The sequence below is a fragment of the Mandrillus leucophaeus genome, unplaced genomic scaffold (genome assembly GCF_000951045.1).
Source record: "Mandrillus leucophaeus isolate KB7577 unplaced genomic scaffold, Mleu.le_1.0 Scaffold2024, whole genome shotgun sequence".
NCBI classification, from domain to species: domain Eukaryota; kingdom Metazoa; phylum Chordata; class Mammalia; order Primates; family Cercopithecidae; genus Mandrillus; species Mandrillus leucophaeus.
This window is the reverse complement of record NW_012102060.1, coordinates 40,349-61,049: the sequence shown is the minus strand read 5'-3', so window position 1 is coordinate 61,049 and position 20,701 is coordinate 40,349. Positions and strand designations below refer to the sequence as shown.

The following is a 20,701-nucleotide window of genomic DNA, read 5'->3' as shown; positions in this document are numbered from 1 at the left end:
TAGAATATACTACCAACTAATGCACCATCTTGATTTACAACGGCAAGCCTCCCCTTCCTCAGCTTCTCTCCTGATATGGTCTCCCCCTCCAGCTTTGCTTTAAGCCTGCCACTCTGGAAGGGACAATAGAGATCATTTAAATAAAACATGTTATAGAAGTGGTTAACAGGCTACCTCTATGTCTCTGCAAATATTCCAAGCATAGTTTGGTGAGTATAATCAAAGACCAAAATGCTGTTTGATCCTCGTGGAGGGACACCATGTCTTGGTATACTATTGTAAATTCCCTGGGTTTCATTCATTTTGGCATTCAGTGGATTTGTCTTTGACATGTTGGATTTAAGGACATTATTATTCTTGGAATTTAGAAAAGAACACTGTGCCTGAAATGACATGAAGCCAACTTAGAAAACTCAAATTTGAATCCCATTTTTGCCACTTAACTAGCTGTGTGATCATGGGAAAGTTGGCTAATCTCATAAAACCTCAGTGTTTTCATCTAATAAAGAATACTAATATAAACATAGAATGGACAGAAAAAGTGCTAAAAATGTACAAACAGTTTATGTAATAACTAGTACAAAAGTTTTACAAATGTGAACATATGAAAAAGATGTTTCACTTTACTAAGGATAAAAAATAAGGTATAATCTTAAAAAGTGATTATACCTAGTAGATACTTTAACAGGCACTTGCAGGCATTGAGTGCAGAAAATACTCTCCCACATTGATGGTAGACATATAAGTTATAACAATTTTCTTAAAAGACATTTATAAATACATGTAAAAGCCCTGAAAAAGTGCATACTTTTTACCCCAAAATAATTCCACTTATTGTTATGAGCCTAGAAAAATAATCATAGAGGTATATAAGGATCTATCTGCAAGGATGTTTATCTCAACATTTTTATAAATGATAAGTTGAATATAATGGTAGCTGTGTAATTGTGGTCACTGAAAGTAATATTTTAGAAGAATACTTAATGTAGAAAATACATACTACATTAAAAAGAAAAAACTATGTCTAGTGTAATTCCAGTTTGCAAAAATAATTTGTGTTATATGTATGCATACAGAATATATGCTACATATTAACCTTAATTATCTGTGGTTTGTGAATATAGATGATTTTCATTCCCTTCTTTGTGCTTCTATTCTTCAAAATTGCCACAACAATTATTATTTTTAAAAGGGTGGAATGAGAATGCCCTGGGGTATCTTACAAGAATGTGATGAAAGTCTAAATTTAAATTATAAATTACATCATGCACATTTATTGTATTATTGTTAGATATTAGACTGATCTCAAGCTTTGCCTTTCTTTTTCTCCCTTTTTCCCTTTCTCCTTCCCTCTCTGTCTCCATCTGCCCCTTTTTCTTGTCTTCACTGTCTGCTCTTTCCTTTCCTTCTCGGCCCAGTTTTCTCCTGCTCCTGTCCCTGGGGAGCATTGCTCAGCTGCCCCTGAGATTCAGAGTCAAACAGTTTGCTGACCCTGGTCTGAAGCTCAGTTGATCCAAACTGAGCAAGAAGTGAACAAGTTTCTTGCATTTCCTTCCAGACCTCTAGTAGCCCTGACACACATCCTGGACTAATCAAGACTGTGTGAAACATACGTCCATCAGTTCAGAGTTGAGCTCTTGTCATATAGGAGCAAATTACCAACTTCTCAAAAACTGCCAGGGGTAGGAGGGTGTTCATTTCTTCTGCATCCCAAGTGCTGGACGCCTGTGCCTTCCAACACTATTCAAAAATAGCTTTGTCAAACAAAGCATGAACACTAGGAGTTTCCTGACATTTTCATAACTATGAGCATATGATTTGCAGTTCATATTGAATAACGATGTAAGAAATCTGCCAAGAAAGCTCCAAATACTATTTCCAGCACTGGTTCATAACCAGTTACAGCTGCCTCACCACAGAATGTGAGCACAATAGCCTACCATGTTCCATGGTCTCTTGCTTGCAAAGTTTGTATTGAGTTACTAGGAGTCATTCTAATGGGGGAAGTCACTCTCCTGGAAAGCATTTAAGATGAATAAAGAGAAGGGTTTAATGTTCTAATGAAAAAATTTGTCAATATTTAAATCAAACGTGTGAACACTAAACGTTTTTACATATGTTTGCTGCAGAGGTTTCAAGGCGGGCTTTGGCTTTCCAGACTCAAATAAAGTAGATAGATGCACTGTTAAACTTTCGAACAATGACAAAGGAAAACATGGGGTAATTGCTTCACTCAAAGCCTGCCAGGAGATTAATTGCCTAAGAGATGTGTTTTATGCAGTATCCAAAAACTGCAGAATCTACAGGAGTGCCTTGCTTTCACTAGGAGAAAACATATGTCACCTCTCACCAAAGATGTTTATGTCTTTTCACAAACCTGTCTTTTTTCAGCCTAAAAACATTCCAACTGGAAATGACTACAAAGCCGGGAGTTGATAGGTTAGGGGTGTTTAGTAATGCTTCAAATACTCCCATGGAGTCAGATACGATTCTGTACTACGAGCCCCACACAACAGCAACCTGCGCCCAGGGATTCTGAAGCCTTTCCATTTCTGGTTAGAGAAATCAGTGGGAGGGGTGGGGAGCCCTGAGCCTGCCTTTGACCCGCTAGCTCCTAAACTAAAAGACTTAAAGTTGCAGGGCTTATGGGGAGCTCGCCTAGTGCACTTAAGAAATAGGGATGGAACTTGCCTGTTCCACCTTTGGGATTGTATTCAAATGAGGGCTTGCTAAAGGCTGATGGTGTTGGAATCTGGAGGAGGTCTGTATAGCCATAGCAGAGGAACATAGAGTGCACTTTTATAAACATTTATTTGGTGGCTTCTACAAACCAGGTTATATGTTCTAGACTCTACTGGGAGTGAGATTGGGGTTGCATTACGACTACATGGTAAAGTAAGAACAGTTGTGTATTTCAGGAACGTTCTGCCTGGTAGAGGAAAGACTTCTCAACAGATAATAATTATACAATGAAGGATGCTAGAGAGCACATATTTTCTCATTAACTAATCTGAAACTTTCAGTAAAGTATCTTAAAGGAGATGAGACTGGACCGAAACTGGAAGGATGAGGGAGAGAGAGTCAGGTGAAGAAAGATGAGAATGGATTTCCTGGAAGGGAAATAGTCAAGGCACGAACATCAGTGCCAGTGTGATATGTTCAGAAACTATAAGGTGTTCTTTAATACCAGGACCTGAGGACCAAGAAGGGCAGTGCAGGAGATGGTGCTGAAGATGTCCATGGGGCAGTTATGTAGGGACCTTGTGATTGCTGTTAATGTGTTAGGACTGCTGCCAGTGGACTTTATACAGTAGAGAGTCACTGAACATTTGTAAGAAACAGATAATGTGATCTACCTATTAGCTCATCATTCTACGGCAACGGGAAAGATCAATTTACAGGCCAAGAATGGAGGTAGAGAGACCAGTTAGGGGACTCCTGCAGCCATCTTGGTGGGATATATTGAGGGCTTACACTAGAGTAACTGTAAAAGGTTAGAATTGGAAAGAACATATTATAGCGTTCAACTTCCATATTATACAAATGGAGTAAGTGAGGACAAAGAGGGTAAGTGACCTATCCAAGGTTGTATGGAAATAACTTTTTTGGCAGCCAAAGTGGGACCAAGACCTTGGTCTTCTCATTTCCAGTCCAGTGACTTTTCCGCTCAGCAATTCCAAGTTCAGTCCCAGCATCATGCTTGAGTTAGGCAATGCCCTAGAGAAACTTGACACGTACTTGGCTAGCATTTTTCCTGGCCATCTCTAGGAAGTGAGAACAATCCTTGTTGGATGGAGGTACCCTGAATCCGGCCAGGCTGCCTGGGAGGGATCTTTTCTGTTCATTGTCTTTCTGGCTTTAGGTGCCTCCCACATCTTCCACCTTCTTCTTCCCTCTAAAAATCCTTCTTTAGCCATTGCTTACAAATTCTCTCCCTTCTGCTGAGTCTAGGCAGTGTAGAACAAAGCCTAGCACCTTTCCTCGAGCTTGTTTCCTCAGTATTTTAACCTAACTATTGTATCATTGTTAAGCACTTGGGCAACTGTGAGGATGAATAATTCAATAAAATCAAACTGTTTCCATCTAAGCTCCTTTCTTATACATATCAGCACTTTATATGGCAGTGTTATTTGGGCAAGTACTCTTTTGTGTTGTCTCTTTTTCACTAAATCATATATGTACACATTTCAAAGCTGTTGACTTTATTATATATTTCTTATGATGGACACTGCAAGAAATTTGGAGCAAGACCTAAGGTTTTGGGAAAGAGACTTAATCTCTGGACCTAGTTTCCTCAACTATAAAATGGAGATAATACTACCTACCTTGAGGGGTTCCTGGTACAAGGCAGGTGTATAGTAACTTTCATCTCTCTCTCTCTCTTCTTTCTCTCTTTCTCGTTCCTCTGTGTGTGTCTGTCTCTTTCGCTGTCTCCTCTCTGTCTCTCTCGCTTGCTTCTGGTTTGGGGCAATGTAGTATTTTCATAAATATGTATGATCACAAATTATATCCATAGCTGAAAGTCAAAGGTAATTTTTCTGATGTCTACCTCAAGACCTAGAATACTGTTGAGCATAGAATAAAATCTCGATAATGCATAATGGTAGGAAGAAGAAATGAAGAAGAGAAAAAGAAGAAACCATCTTAACTTGAAAACCAAATTAGCTGAGATTCTTGTGAGCTCCCAATCTCATACAGGCATTCTAATAACAAGTATTCACTTACTGTGGACCCAAGAATGGCCAGATGGCTTGTGAAGAACATCAGCCTCAGCAGTGACACAGATTTCTACCTTAAATGGCCTTTTGCAGCCTTTGGAGGATGGATTGGAAGAGTGCAAGACTGGAGGCAGGGCTCTCAGTGAGGGGCAGTTGAGAGGTGGTGGGGACCTGAACCAGGAGGGAAGAAAGTGGTCAATTTCAAGAATTTCTTTGGAAGCAAATTTAGTTTTCAAGGTTGCTACTCTTAGAAGCTGCCCCTCTTCCTCTTCTCATTAGTTCTTCCATTTAGCAAAACTAAATGAATGGGGAGGCCAGGTATGGTGGTTCATGCCTGTAATCTCAGCACTTAGGGAGGTCAAGGTAGGAGGATTGCCTGAGTTCAGGAGTTGAAGACCAGCCTGGGAAACATAGCAAGACCCTGTGTCTACAAAAAAAAAAAGTGAAAAAACTAGCCAGGCATGGTGGTGCGAGCCTGTAGTTCCAGCTACTCAGGAGGCTGAGGCAGGAAGATCACTTAAGCCTGGAAGTTTGAGGCTGCAGTGAGCCGTGATCTCACCACCGCAGTCCAGCCTAGGTGACAGAGTGAGATCCTGTCTCAAAAAATAAAGAAAAATGCATGGGGGGTTGGGTGGCTGGGGTGGGGAAGTAGAGAGATTGACTACACATTTCAGATTGCTAGAGGATCCCTCTTTGCTGCCACCACACAGAAATTAAAAAGTGGGAGAGATTTAATTCACTTATTAAACATTTATCAACAAGTTGACACTTAATAGGCACTATTCTGGCCATTAGGGACATAGCAGTGACCAAAACAAAGTTCCTATTCCCATGAAGTTTGTTTTTAAACAATAAACAGTTGAATATATCAATACAGAGTATGCCCGATGAGACTAAATATTAATACAATAGGTAATAATCAAGTAAGGGGCAGGGGGCAGTGGCAGGGCATGAGGTCAGAGAGGCGAGGTGGGGCAGGAGAAGTTAATGTAAGGACAATGTAAAGATGCCAGTTTTACTTAGCATGACAAGGGAAGCCTTTAGGAGGATTGAAACAGAGGAACAGGACAAATCTGTGCATTACAAATTCATCATTATTTTAATGCGAATTGCTGCTTCTGAAATTACAAAAAATTTGTAAGATTGTACCTGTGACATGGGCATCTCTGTATTGCTTTTGGGTGAGTGTTGGAGTTGAGGGTACAGAGAGGCATTAAACTCACCACTGCTTTTTACGGAGGCCAGTAGTCTTTTGTAACCACCATCAGCAGAAGGAATGGGAAACAAAGCTGAGATGAAACAGAAAAGCAAGAATTGGGGATTGGGTTTCACCCCACTTCTGAGTAGTAAGATGAAATTAAAACCCTCCTAAGATGTCCCTAAATTCCATTTACCACTCTTTCCACAAACCTTCTCTTTTTTCAATCCATGGCCAAAGGCATAAAAGGAAAGGAAAAAAAAAAAATCAAAGCAATTCCAGTAACATCTGTGGTAGAAAATCTGCCCAGATTGGTATGTGTGAATTTCATATTATTCTAAAGTCCCATTATTCTCAATAGGCAATTTTAGGGGGTGGTTTGAATGTCTAATATTTGGAGAACTGCCAAAGCACATCCAAAGGGTCTCTAATAAGAACTCGGGGGCCCTGAACTCGGGGACTCAAAGTGTCACCTATGCATTTCCAGCTTCAGCCTAACCTTGGGGGCAAAGCAGGCCCTTAACAGAGGAAAAGTAAAAACATCCAAAGCATTCTTAGAAGGTGCAAGGCCGCCCTTACCCTGAAAACCTCAGTAAATTGAAGACAGTAAAAATCACTCATTCTTTTGATTAGCAATCTTCTGTATTCTTTCAAATACCGTACTAGTGAAGTCCTATCATTTCAAATGTGTGTTTAAATAGGAATAAAATATAGTACACACGTAATTTTCCCTCAAATTACGTTTGTGAGATACAAGCCTGGGTAATTCTGCTGCTGCTCCAAGTGAAATGCAAACCCTTGTGTTTCCAAACATCACTATGAAGCAAAGCCAATGCCTTCTCTTTTCTGAGTTGGACACAAGTAACTCTTATGTGCTGCTCTGGAAACTATGACAGAACGTTATTCATCTGTTTGTTTTAATGGTTCATAGCCAAGGGAAAAAAACTTCAAAAATTTGATTTAATTTTTTAAAGAAAAAAGGTGGTATGAAACAGGGCGAGGGACTCTTTAGCTAAGCGAATAAATGTTAACCAAATTGTCACTGACCAGGTGTGGGAACCTACATGTGATATTCGATACAGTCACCTCAAAATTGCTTATGCTTACAAAGGCATTCCAATAAAAGAAAAAGGGATGTAAGGGTTAGCTGAATTCTCAACCCTATAGATTTAAGGCTTCTCTGTGAGTCGTTGGCCCTCTGGGTTGACATGCCTTGATTGGCTCCCTTTGAAAATTGACCTTAAAGGTCAAGTATGTTAACACGTACTTTTTGATGCCCATTTTCAGACTGGTCTTTAGAAAGGAGAGTTTGTGAGATAACTTCAGGATCACATATTTAACCTGTAATCTCTTGACCACAGCCAGCCTGAGGCGAAGTCTGCTTTTGGTGCTCCCAACAGCTCCCCTTCCTGGATGCTCACCCTCCCCAGCCATCCCTTTCCATGTCTCTGCCTACACCTGTCCAGATGCTGCCTCTCCCAGGGCCATCATTTCAAGGTGTGTTCAGCTAGAGCTGATAAGATTTAAATGACGCCCCCTCCTCCTGGTTAGCTGTTAACCAAGGTTGCTTCCTGGCTTGAAGTCTCCTCAGAAAGAGGAAGGAGGTAGGTTGGGATAGGAGGTAACTTTTCAGACCACCTCCAATTATAATCTGTTCTTAAAAGTGTCTGTGTCTCTGATCTTCTATCTACATTGGAATAATTCTGCATCTTTTACTTGGATCCTTAGTTTTATAATGTAGCCCCATTTTATTAAAAGCCAGGACTATTTTTACCTTAAGAGATCTACTTGCCCCTCCCAAGGGAGAAGAACCCTGCCTCTGAAGTGGGAAGCTTCACACTCAGCTCGAGGTTACTAGAGCCGTTATGTGGTCATGCTTTTAACCAGATCTGCTAATAGATGGCCTGATTCACAAGTTTTAAAAAGGGGTATTTTCCATTTATTCATGGCCGTGATGGTCTTTTGGGAAAGCATGAGTAAGTTGTGTTTGCTTGGGTAAAGAGAAATTACTATCCACATGACAGAAAGTAATTCCCACTTTAGTAAACTGCCCACTGAGCAAACCTGCGGACCCTGCATCTCTTTGAGCTGTGTGATGACTTTCCTTCAGGGGTTTTAGGGGCAGCCATCTTGATGTGATTTCCTCTCCATGGCTCAAAACAGCGTCTATGAAAGGGGCTGGGGGGATAAATTCAGAGGTAAGAGATGTTGGGTTATTAATTCACTGCACTCTGTCCCTGCGAAGCTGCCATGCTGTGGGATTGCTGAACCACTGTCCCTGGCATTCCATTTGAAGAGCCGTGAGAATCAGAACAAAGGAACCTGCTATACTGAGTGAACTGCTCATGCTTATATCAGATTAGTCTGCTTGGAAGTGACTTACAAAGCTACCCCACAACCTCCCCCATCTCGAGGCTTGAATTTGCAACCATTGGCCCTCTTCCAAGCTCCCTCTACCTTGGCCCTTGTGTAAATGATATTTTTTTAAATTACAGTGAAATTCACATAATGTAGAGTTCGCCATTTTATTTTATTATATATTTTATTATCGTTATTTTTTTAAAGAGATGGTCTTGCTCTGTCACCCAGGCTGGAGTGCAGTGGTACGATCATGGCTAACTGCAGCCTCGGACTCCTGGACCCAAGCAATCCTCCTGCCTCAGCCCCCTGAGTAGATAGGACTATGTGTGTGTGCCACCATGCCCTGCTAATTTTTTTATTTTTATTTTTGTAGAGACAGAGCCTCACTATGTTGCCCAGGCTGGTCTTGAACTCCAGGCCTCAATCAATCCTCCCACCTTGATCTCCTAAAGTGCTGGGATTATAGGCGTGAGCCACTGCACCCAGCCAGAATTAACCATATTAAAAAGAATAAGTCAATAGTAGTTAGTATATTCATAAGGTTGTGTAACCACCACATCTGTCTAGTTCCAAAACATTTTTATCATCTCAAAATAAAATTTCATGCCCACTAAGCAGCTGCTTCTCATTCCTCCCTGTCCCCAGCCCCTAGCAACCACCAATCTGCTTTTCTCCGAAGACTTATCTATTTTAAATATTTCATATAAATGGGATTATACAATATGTGCCCTTTTTGTTCAGTTTATTTCCTTAGCATGTTTTTGAGGCTCTCCCACATCATAACCTGTTTCAGTACCTCATTCACTTTTCATGGCTGAATAATATAGTCTCTTGTATGTATCTACCACCTTTTGTCTATCCATTCATCTGTTGATGAACACCTGAGCTGTTCCCATCTTTGGACTATTGTGAATAGTGCTGCTCTGCACATTTGTGTACAAGTGTATGTGTTTGAGTACCTGTTTTCAATTATTTGGTTTAAGTGAGATTTTACAGTCAGGAAAGTCCCTCTGCATCCATTCTCTTCTCATTAAGAAGAGGTAGAAGGCTGGGCGCGGTGGCTCATGCCTGTAATCCTAGCACTTTGGGAGGCCGAGGCAGGTGGATCATCTGAGGTCAGGAGTTCGATATCAGCCTGGCCAACATGGTGAAAACCTGTCTCTACTAAAAATACAAAAATTAGCCAGACATGGTGGCACATCCCAGCTACTCAGGAGGCTGAGGAAGGAGAATTACTTGAACCTGGGAGGTGGTGGTTGCAGTGAGCTGAGATCGTGCCACTGCACTCCAGCCTGTGTAATGGGAGTGAGACTCCTTCTCAAAAAAAAGAAAAGAAAAGGAGAGGTAGGCATTTTAACTGAAATTATCCCCAAAAAGAACATTTTAGGGCCAAATTTGTCAGTAACAATCAGTTCAGCTATGTCTGCCCATGCTCTGTATATTCTGATGAGGGAGAAAATGGCTTCCAATTTAGAGGATACTCCTGGTATGGAGAAGGGTCCACGTTGGTGGGCTAGCCTGGGACAGTCTCCTCATCTCTTCTAGTTCTGTTGGCCAGTCAGTGGTAAGATGGGCGCTAAACAGATCAAATAGTATATGAAACTGGAAATCTGTGGAATGGTTTGATGAAAGTACTGGGAATGGGTGCGGTTAGTGAGTAACTAACTTTCCAGAGAAGGTAGGGGCATTTGGATCTTAAAGATGAGAACATTCACAAGGTGAATGAGAGGGTGGAGGGCATGCCAGCCCTCAGGATGAGCATGGGCCACAACACGTCAGCATCGAAGTGCATCCTGTGGTTTGAGACTAGCAAGATCATCCATATGACTAGTATCATCAGGCTCGTAGGCTTGTCTGGCAGGGAAGGAAACTGGAAAAGCTGGCAAGAACTAGATTATAAAGTGTCTGCAGAACAGCATTTCCTTCCCTTGCTCTGCAGTCATTCCTAGATGTGCACTCCTTTTGCTGCCGCAGTGTTCCACAATCCCTTTTAGCATTCTTCAAGTATCCTTCATAAGCTCCTTGCCCTGGAGAAGGAGGAGACCCTGGAGGTGGAGTGCAGACCCCATTTGCGTTTCCCAATCCCATGGCAGAGAATGTGGCAGGCTGTAGAGGCTGGCAACATGGTTACTCAGTTACCTTTATGAGAAACATGAGTTCCCATCACAAAGCACCCCTGCAGCTTGACATCACGGTGAGGCAGCCGGTGCACGCTGGTGCCAGCCACTGTGATGAATGGCCAAATTCCATTTGCCCTTTCCCAATGCACTTTTCTTCTCCGTTGCATGCAGCCTTGGGCACACTCATGGCAAGTGCCCTTGCACTTTTGCTGCCTTGCCACTTGCTTCACATTTTTAATTTGCTGAGTGTGGAGGGAGGCAGGAAGACATCAATGATGAAAGAAGTGTGAGCCGGAAAAAAGCATAAAGCTGATTAATGTTGGAGGAGCATTTGTTCCCCTCCAGCCAAAGCCAGTGGGGAAAAATGGAAAAGAATGAAAAGTGATTTTGACTTTATGTTTAAAAGAAAACCTTTTACCACCCAGCATACCCCAAAGCTTCTCCACAGCAGAAAGCCCCTGTAAGCATTGCAAAAGCTCCATCACCAAACTACTTGGAAAGAAGCTATAGAGTGTGGTTAGAAACACTGTTTAGGGCAAATCTAGCTCTACTACTTGCTGTGTAACTTTGGGTAAGTTCTCTATGCTTTCTGACTCTCACTTTTCTCATCTGTAAAATGGGAATAATTACATCTTTACCTTCTTCAGAAGATTGTTGTTGGGATTAAATGACTTAGTATCTGTTTTAGAAGTATATGAAACTTAGTAGTATATGGTACAGAATCAAGACTCATTATAAGTCTCCTCGATTAGGCTGATTTAACTAAGAGTAGTATTGAAAAGCAGAACATAGTCACAGACCTAACAACATGGGATAGTGGCCTCATCTTGAGTTTCAGTTTAAATCCTAGCTCCACCACTGACTGGTTTTGTGAATTTGAGCAAGTTACTTAACTTTGAGTTTAAATAACTTTGAGTTTCTCCCTCGTAAAATAAGGATAATAGCTCATCAGGGGCTGCTTTGAGGAAAGCACCTAACACGGTACCCAGCCCAGAGCAGCAGACACTCAATACATGTTTGGTTTTTTTTTTTTAGTGTTGTGGTTCTCAACCACATTCAAATCACCTGGTAGGTTTCTTTAAGCATGGGTACCTAAGCCTCATCCCCAGAGACTATGATTTAATAGGTCTAAGGTGGGACCTGGGCATTGGTGTTTCCTAAAGCTTCTCAAGAAGATTTTTTCTTTTCTTTTCTTTTTTTTTTTTTTGAGATAGTCTCACTCTGTCACCCAGGCTGGAGTGCAGTGGCATGATCTTGGCAACCTCCACCTCCTGGGTTCTCCTACCTCAGCCTCCTGAGTGGCTGGGATTACAGGCACCTGCCACCACACCCAACTAATTTTTGTATTTTTAGTAGAGATGGGGTTTCACCATGTTGACTAGGCTGGTCTTGAACTCCTGACCTCAGATAATCCACCTGCCTCGGCCTCCCAATGTGCTGCCAAGGAGATTCTCATAAGGAGCCGAGACAGAGCCACTCCCCAGCAGATAACAGTACATACCGGTTTTGGTTTTTTGTCTGTTCTTTTTAAAAAATCTGTCCCCCAGGAGACTGAACAGGATAGGAGGAATTCTGGGAATAGTCAAAAATTTAATACACCTGCAGCTCTAAGCCCTTGATAAGAAATGTGCAGCCAAGGAATTGCATTCCATTTTATTCTGAAAAAAAAAAAAAAGTATTCAAAGAGTCTTTTTAAGAGTCGTGAACTGGAAAGGTGGTAAGAAGTTTAGCCTAAGCCTCACACATAAAATATGGGAACTCCCAGTAGGTTGGGGATTTATATGTGGGGGTAATTCCAGGGTTTTGTCCTCCCAAGAGATATAAATTGAAGCCTTGAGAGTTTAATGTGGGGGAGAAAGAAGTGTTCTCATAATGACACCTTAAAAATCCAGGGCTCTGCTAATGCCTAGGGATAGAAAAGCATCATCTGTAATAGCAGGGGGTGGCATGGGGGTGTATTCTGGTCTCTGTACTTAGGTTTCCAAGATCCAAGTGTAGGTCATCAAGAACCTTCTTTCTCCCCATAGGTTTATGGTATTAGTTACCCAATAAAAGTTGGGTTAATTTTACAACCCAAGTAAAATTTAAGCCAAAAAGCCTTCAGCATTACTCTAGGATTTATGAAAGTAAACATGTGGAGTGCTTGCAGGATTGTGCAACAGTAAAATTTCAATGTCTTTATGTCAGGTATATGATATATTCATTTGTATGTGTATTTAAAGGTTAAGTTTTTAAGAGCTTTGCAATACAAACTATTTTCAGGACTAAACTGAAGATACTTCCCCCACCTTCACCTTTAAAATGATTCTTTTAATGAATGGGAGTAGAGAGAAGCAGAAATTAGTGTCCTATCAGGTGATTTTTCCACTTGGTTTGCTGCTATCCTTTGACTTGCTAGACTCCTGCACTAGACCTTCAAGTGGGAAGTGCAGCACCACAGCACTAACCACAGTCCCTCTTACGATGTAGGAGCTTAGTAAATAACTGTCTTTTAAATAAATGTCTTCTTTGGTCATTGTAAATACTTTAAGAATAGCCATATGTTATTCTACAATTTAAAAAAGCTTTTACATTATCTGATGGGATCGTCATGACTTTCCTGTGTAGGGCAGAGAAGTCAGTTACTGTGTCCAACTTGTAGATGAGAAAATTGTGGCTCAGAGGGCTCAGACAGCTTGCCTAAGGGCACCCAAATGTTAAACTCAGGAAGAGAATTTTGTTCTCCTGACTTTGCTCTGAGGGATTTTTACTTAGAAGAAACCAAAGAGGAAAAACGGTATTTTTTTTTTTTTTTTGAAATGATATATTGAGGAGGAGCATCCAGGGTTGAAGTCAACCCATACACGTGGCAGGCAGACTTTGGTTTGGCTATGGTCTGCCTTTGAGAAACAGCTGGATGTTCTGCACTAGGGGGATTTTGTGCTCCTCGTAGGCCCTCGTGGGAGATGGTAGCCTCTACCCTTTCAGGTTGAGCCTACCATCTTGGGTCCTCATCTCCAGTTTTAGATCTCCAGTCCTTTTACCTGGCACATGAATCATGTCATTTCTGGTGTCCCTCTGTCTTCAATATGAAATCTACCACCCCTTCTTTTAAAAAACTATTATAATTTTGAAGCCACAAAATTGTAGTAAGACTATTTTTTAAAATTTTAGGGAAGCATGAAAGCAAAATTTCCATGGACATTTTCTCTAGATTTCCTTGGATTTAGTGCCTCAATTCAAACTCTCCAGGCCATGGTTTGCCCTGGCCTCTTTGGGCAGGGTAGAGATAATGGAGGTTAAGCAGTGAAGAGCCACCCAACTGAGCTGCCATCGGGTTTCTTCCCAGCTGCCCCCAGCTTCTCACCCCATGGATCCCCCTAATTGACATGTCAGTTGGAGTGGATCTGGTGGCTAATTCGCCCACGCCTTTGTAGCAAATGAAGCAGAAATAATCTGTGCTTAAAAAACAAAAAACGGCAGAACATGTGCCCAAATTTCCAACTCATTTCCTCTTGACTCCTATAACTACATCATCTTCCAGTCCACCACCAGCTGCGAAAATAAAAGCATTTTCTCCCATATTTAAGGATGATTTTGTGCTTCAGGACGACTTTCTGGGGGTGTAGGAAACTTGACCAATATGACCAACAGATGTTTTAAGAACTGAGCGAAAGCCCAATTCCTTAGCCCAGTCTTTTGTATATTGTGCCCAACTGTGCCCCCTAGTGACTATTTAGGGTATCGTGCAGTCAGAGCTTGCCGTGCCCTGTATGTATGTGGTGCATCAGCTGATGTCTGTGCTTTTTTTCAGGGATGAGTATGAAGAAGATGGATTCTGTCAGCCATACAGAGGGATTGCATGTGCAAGATTTATTGGCAACCGCACCGTCTACATGGAGTCTTTGCACATGCAAGGGGAAATAGAAAATCAGATCACAGGTAAGTAGCACCAGTGAAATTATATTTGTCCCTTGAATAACTATTTTTCTCACCAAAAGTTTTATTGAGCTCCTCTCTTGACAAAGGATTAAGCTCGGCATGGGTGTTGGGAGCAGGACCATAAAAAAGCATGAGACATGATCTCTGTGCTCTGGAATTTACATTAAAGTAATTTATTGAAGGTTGCTCTTAGAGGAAAAGGAAGCTTTGCGAAATCTCACATTCATTCAAACACTCAATAAATATTATTAAGTGCTTTCAGTGTACCAGGACTGAACCTGAATGGGAGAGATGATGGTGTGTAAATAAGCCAGGTACATCTCTGCCCTCACAGAGCTTACTGTTTAGAAGCAACATGATGTCGACTGAGAGGGGATGAATTTAGAGTTTAGAATTCTGGACGCTCATCCCGGAACTTTTATGATAGTGAACTTTGGGGAAATCTATTACTTTCCCAAAAAGTCCCCTTCTTCATCTGTGAAGTGAGTGATGAGGCAAGATGACCATCCCTCTCTTCTTGCTCTAGCTTTCAGTATTTCACCTTTTGTTTTTCTTAATTGAAAATATCCTTTTGATGGAAATCTAGTAGCGAAGCACTTGCTAGCACACATGAGTTAAAGTAGCATAGGCTACCTTGTAGGATTTTGCATGCATCATTCTGGTGCTTACAGCCGCTTTGTCCCCTTCCATTAGTGTAGTTATGATGCCTCTGTGTCACGTACCCTTTGCAATCCATTCACATTGCCTTCGTGAGATTCTAATGAGGTTGCCATATCTAGCAAATAAAAATTCAGGATACCCAGTTACATTTGAATTTCAGATAAACAACAAATACTTAGTATAAGTATGTCATAAATATTTATCTGAAATTGAAATGTAACCGTTGTCTTGTTCTTTATCTGGCAACCCTAGGAGAGGTAAGAACAAACCCAAGGCAGAAACATAGAACAGCAAAAGATCCAGAAGCTATGTGGAAGCTATGTGCTATGAGGAATGTGAAGGAACTGAGAGGAGGCCAGGGGGAAGACGGGGGAGGATTTTTTTTTTTTTTTTTTTTTTTTTTTTTGAGACGGAGTCTTACTCTGTCACCCAGGCTGGACTGCAGTGGCGTGATCTCGGCTCACTGCAAGCTCCGCTTCCCAGGTTCACGCCATTCTCCTGCCTCAGCAACCCAGAGGACTCTTTAACCAACCAAAAGAAGCAATTATAGGAATAGGTAGTTGCCATTTTCTGAAGCCCTCATTTCAGCAGGAAGAAAACTCTGAAATTTCAAAGAGCAGTAGGACTGACAGAGAGGTGCTGTTAAACACCCATTTCAACCTAATGTAAGAATGCCTTAACGTACTTTTAACTGAATATCCACAAAAACAAGTAGACGTTTTGGGCCAGGCACAGTGGCTCACTCCTGTAATCCCAGCACTTTGGGAGGCTGAGGCGGGTGGATCATTTGAGGCCAGGAGTTCGAGACCAGCCTGGCCCACATAGCAAAACCCCATCTCTACTAAAAAGCAATATAAAAATTAGCTGGGTCTGGTGGTACGTGCCTGTAGTCCCAGCTACTCGGGAGGCTGAGGTATGAGAATCCCTTGAACCTGGGAGGCAGAAGTTGCACTGAGCCAAGAGCGTAACCCTGCACTCCAGCCTGGGTGACAGAGTGACACTGTCTCAAAAAAAAAAAAAAAAAAGTGGAAGTTTCGATGTAAATAATTGGTAACCTATTTATAAAAATCCTCTCTTGGAGATTTCTAACGGGTATCAGCCTGGTGGAAAGTATCACAGTTTTTTTAAAAATTCATTTACCTTTGTTTATCCCAGCGTTTCCCAAACTTGTTGGCTTATTTCTCAAGCACTATTCTATTTCACACAATGTTCTGAGCAACATACTTGGGGAAATAATGTATCAACAACCTCATAGATTGCTTTGTAAGGTGTAAGCTCCTTGTCAATAGCGGTATTCAAAGGTAGGCTGGTGCGCTTTTTGTGCATCTTACCCTACTGGTAAGAGATTAAGCTAAGGAACCACTAATATTTGATGATACGCCTTGGAACAATTGCACTGTGCTCTTTGAGAACTTCCAAGTAAGTTGCCTCATTTTCAGTAGTAGAAAGTATTTAAGCCACATAGAAATTAAGCAAGTTACCCTAAGTCATCCAGCAACTCTTGCCATCCAGCAAGACATAGAACTGGATCCTGTGCTCAGGCTCAGCCACTACGGAAACAAGTTCTGTCCCTACAGCTGTCAGATGTTTTAGAAGCCTCACAAAACCAATAAAAAGCACCAGATGAAACACAAAGTTTGATTGCTTTGTAGTAAAAAAATGAAAAATATATTATACTTTAACCTAATTAATTTTTTTATTAGGAAATGGTACATATGTAATTTAATCCTGTTTTTTCAACTTTGTAGTCAAAATGGTTTTTTTCAAGCCAGTGAAAGTAAGCTGCTTAGACATCTGAAATGAATCTCCTTCTCTGGGCCTTGTCTGTTTCAGCACAGCAGATTCCTCGCAATGTGTATTTATATCTGATATCTGTTGACGAGATAACCAAAGAAGATAAACCCTGGCCTCTGGGAGTTAATAATTGTGTTTGTTTTCCAGCTGCCTTCACTATGATTGGCACTTCCAGTCACTTATCTGATAAGTGTTCTCAGTTCGCCATTCCTTCCCTGTGCCACTATGCCTTCCCGTACTGTGATGAAACTTCATCCATCCCAAAGCCCCGTGACTTGTGTCGCGATGAATGTGAAATCCTGGAAAATGTCCTGTGTCAAACAGAGTACATTTTTGCAAGATCAAATCCCATGATTCTGATGAGGCTGAAACTGCCAAACTGTGAAGATCTCCCCCAGCCAGAGAGCCCAGAAGCTGCAAACTGTATCCGGATTGGAATTCCCATGGCAGACCCTATAAATAAAAGTAAGTGGTAGCCCCTGACCTTCTGTGCTGTTCTAAGGGTCAGCAACCTCATGGCACAGGGAAAGCTGGACCTTAACCCATAGTGATTTTCATACTGTTAATCAAATTATTTTCCAATGGGCTGAGTACTGTGCCTGAGCATTCAGTGGTGGATTAGACATAGTTATCTACAAGAAGCTTCATGAAGACATTAATTTTAAAATATGGGAACTGGTTTCTCAATAACTTAAACATAGAATTACCATATGACCTAGCGATTCTACTCCTGAGTATGTAATCAAAAGAACTGAAAACAGATGTTCAAACAAAAACTCATATGAGAATGTTTATAACAACACTATTTACAGTAGCCAAAGGGTGGAAACGACCCAAATGTCCATCAGTAGAGGAGCGGTTAAACAAACTGTGGTATATCCACACAGTGAAACATTATTTATCCACAAAAAGAAATGAAATACAGATACATGCTACAAACCTGGGTGAATCTGGAAAACATTATACTAAGTAAAAGAAGCCAGACACCATTGTATGATCCATTTACATGAAATTTCCAGAATCGATAAATCCATATAGACAGAATTCAGATTAGTGGTTACCAGGGGCCAGGCTAGGGGTAGTGGAGAGTGACTGTTTAATAGATATGGGGTTTCCTTTTAGGGTAATATAAGTGTTCTGGAACCTATAGTGGTGACGGTTGTACAATATTGTGAATGTACTAAATAAATGCACTAATGGTACACGTCATGGTAAGTGTATTATAGCAAGTATCAGCACATTCTTGCGTTGCTATAAAGAAATACCTGAGACTGGGTAATTTATAAAGAAAGGAAGTTTAATTGGTTCACGTGTGGTTCTGCAGGCTGTACAGGGAGTATAGCAACTTCTGCTTCTGAGGAGTCCTCAGGAAGCTTCTAATCATGGCAGAAGGTGAAGGGAGAGCAGGCTTCTTATATGGCAGGAGCAGGAGAAAGAGAGAGTGAGTAGGGAGGTGCCACATGCTTTTAAACAGCCATGAGAATGAGAACTTACTCACTATCCCAAGGACAGTACCAAGGGGGGTTGGTGTTAAACCATTCACAAGAAACCTGCTCCCATGATGCAATTACCTCCCACCAGGCCCCACCTCCAACACTGGGGATTAGGGAGATTTGGTGGGGACACAGACCCAAACCATATCATACCACTATTTTAAAGATATAGATGGGTTTGCCTCCATCCCCTACCCACTCAACACCACCAAGCAAAAGACTATTTCAGTGTACATTTCCCTTTCATCTAGAATTAATCTCAGTGGCAATTTTTTAGTTTCCATTTGGTCATTAATGCTATTTTATGAGTTAAGTAAATGAATGCATCTAAAATGCTTAACACATGGTAAGGGCTCAGTAGCATCATTATTGTTATTGTCATTACTTCTCCAAACTCCAGTTCAGTTCAACTGTACAGATTCTGCAGTGCTTTAAGTCCCTGTGGCCACCTGGGGGGGCTACTTAATGGGATCTGCTTCTCAAGGGTGCTGACCCCATCAGCACAGAGATAGCCCTAACTTTTGTTAGAAACCCAGAATGCACAGCCTCTAATAAGCATGTTTTGTGAATTACAATACCAACTAGATTCCTTATTACATGATTCATGTCTAAAGCTGTCAATCAGAATGGAAGGAAAAGTTTGGCTTGAACCTTCCTTGAACCATTCACTAGGAAATTACTTCTGTGCCCCTAGGTCCCACCCCAGTTCCGATTTCTTCTGTGTTCAATGTTAAAAATACTTTTAGAATACTGATTTTATTACTGAAGCAAAAGCTTTAAATCCTCCCAGGAATGTAACTGCAAGGCAGGCCCTGGGTCCAAGCCCAGCAAAGCAGGGAGATTGCCCTGCATGGCCCCTGACCAGCAGGGAAGCTGTGGCCACGAGGTTAATTACCTGCCCTCCCCTCCAGAAACTGCTGGCTAGAGGAGAGCTCCAGCATCTCCTGTGTTTCTTTCTAATTGTTTGGGCTTTTGTGTGTTTTTCAGATCACAAGTGTTATAACAGCACAGGTGTGGACTACCGGGGGACCGTCAGCGTGACCAAATCAGGGCGCCAGTGCCAGCCGTGGAATTCCCAGTATCCACACACACACACCTTCACCGCACTTCGTTTCCCAGAGCTGAATGGAGGCCATTCCTACTGCCGCAACCCAGGGAATCAGAAGGAAGCTCCCTGGTGCTTCACCTTGGATGAAAACTTTAAGTCTGATCTGTGTGACATCCCAGCTTGCGGTAAATAGAAGTCATTGCCCCTAATGTATTCAATCACCTTTAAAGATCTCTATCCTACCCCTCTTCATTTAGGAGAATCCTATAAGGGGGCCAAAGGAAACGGATAGTATTTGCTTGATCTCAAATTGTTTTTAGGGTAAACCCTGCTGTTTCTACATAAAACACCTTGTAAGGTACCAAAACACGTTCTCAAGAACTCAACTGCCTTTATACCTGCAGCCATTGCACTAGGGGATATAACAAGGACCCAGCCCTCCAGAGGCACAGTTGAGACAGTTTATCACACTGATTTTTGTAGAAAAAGATGTTACCCAGAATGGTCTGTGTCCAAGTAGACCTTTTTAGCAAAAAAGGAATATTGGAAGCAGAAAGAAAATTGTTTTCTGTATGCCTTAAGAACACCACAAGGCAGGATGAATCTACAACCATTACTCGGTCATCCAGAGAATCTGTGAATAAACTGTGTCCTTCGTTACATCTGTTAATACTGCAAAAGAAGTATATAGGTGTCTAGTAAGAAAATGGAATTCCTGAGTCAGTTAACTGTTCCTTTTTCTAGAAAATGTTTGGAGAAAATAATGAAAATAGGCCAAGCATGGTGGCTTACGCCTGTAATCCCAACACTTTGGGAAGGCTGAGGCAGGAGGATCGAGGATCATTTGAGCCCTGCGGTTCAAGACCAGCCCAGGCGACATAGCAAGACTCCATCTCTACCAAAAAAAAAAAAAGAAAAAAGAAAGTGTTGGTGAAACCTGGAGTTAGGAACTACTTTGGAACTGATTCGTCTTCCTGATCCTAGTTCTCGTAGATATCGTAGATAATGCCAAGTTTCCCAGGCATAGTGGGAAAGTCAGGATGTCACTGCTAGAAAAGCAAAAGCGACAGGTAGAAGGGTGGGCAAGCAAGAGCCATAGTCATGGGACACACAATACAAAGTGAGCTCGGTGTTTAACCAGATGATTATTCAAGCCATTCATTTAGAATATTTGTTGAGCACCTACTATGTGCCAAGTACTTACTCATCCGGGCATGGGGAGATGCCAGGGACCCTAAAGAGGAAGTAGGCATAGCACATCCACAAAGGAGCAAGAAGTCATGGAGGCGGAACAAGCAAGAGGGAGAGTAGCAGAAGATTAGGTCAGGAAAGTAACAGGACCCAATCATGTAAGGCTCTATAGGCCATTGGAGGACTTAAGCTTTGAC

At 41.6% G+C, this 20,701-nt stretch overlaps 1 protein-coding gene across 1 annotated transcript in view; it reads left to right on the top strand.

Moving 5' to 3' along the window:
• Window positions 1-20,701, top strand: part of ROR1 (receptor tyrosine kinase-like orphan receptor 1) — a 161,178-nt gene that overhangs the window by 105,458 nt on the left and 35,019 nt on the right. Inside the window, exons 4-6 of the mRNA XM_011979538.1 lie at window positions 14,191-14,318; window positions 16,920-17,237; window positions 19,253-19,498. Coding sequence (XP_011834928.1) covers window positions 14,191-14,318; window positions 16,920-17,237; window positions 19,253-19,498 — 692 coding nt within the window. The remainder of the gene's footprint in view (window positions 1-14,190; window positions 14,319-16,919; window positions 17,238-19,252; window positions 19,499-20,701) is intronic.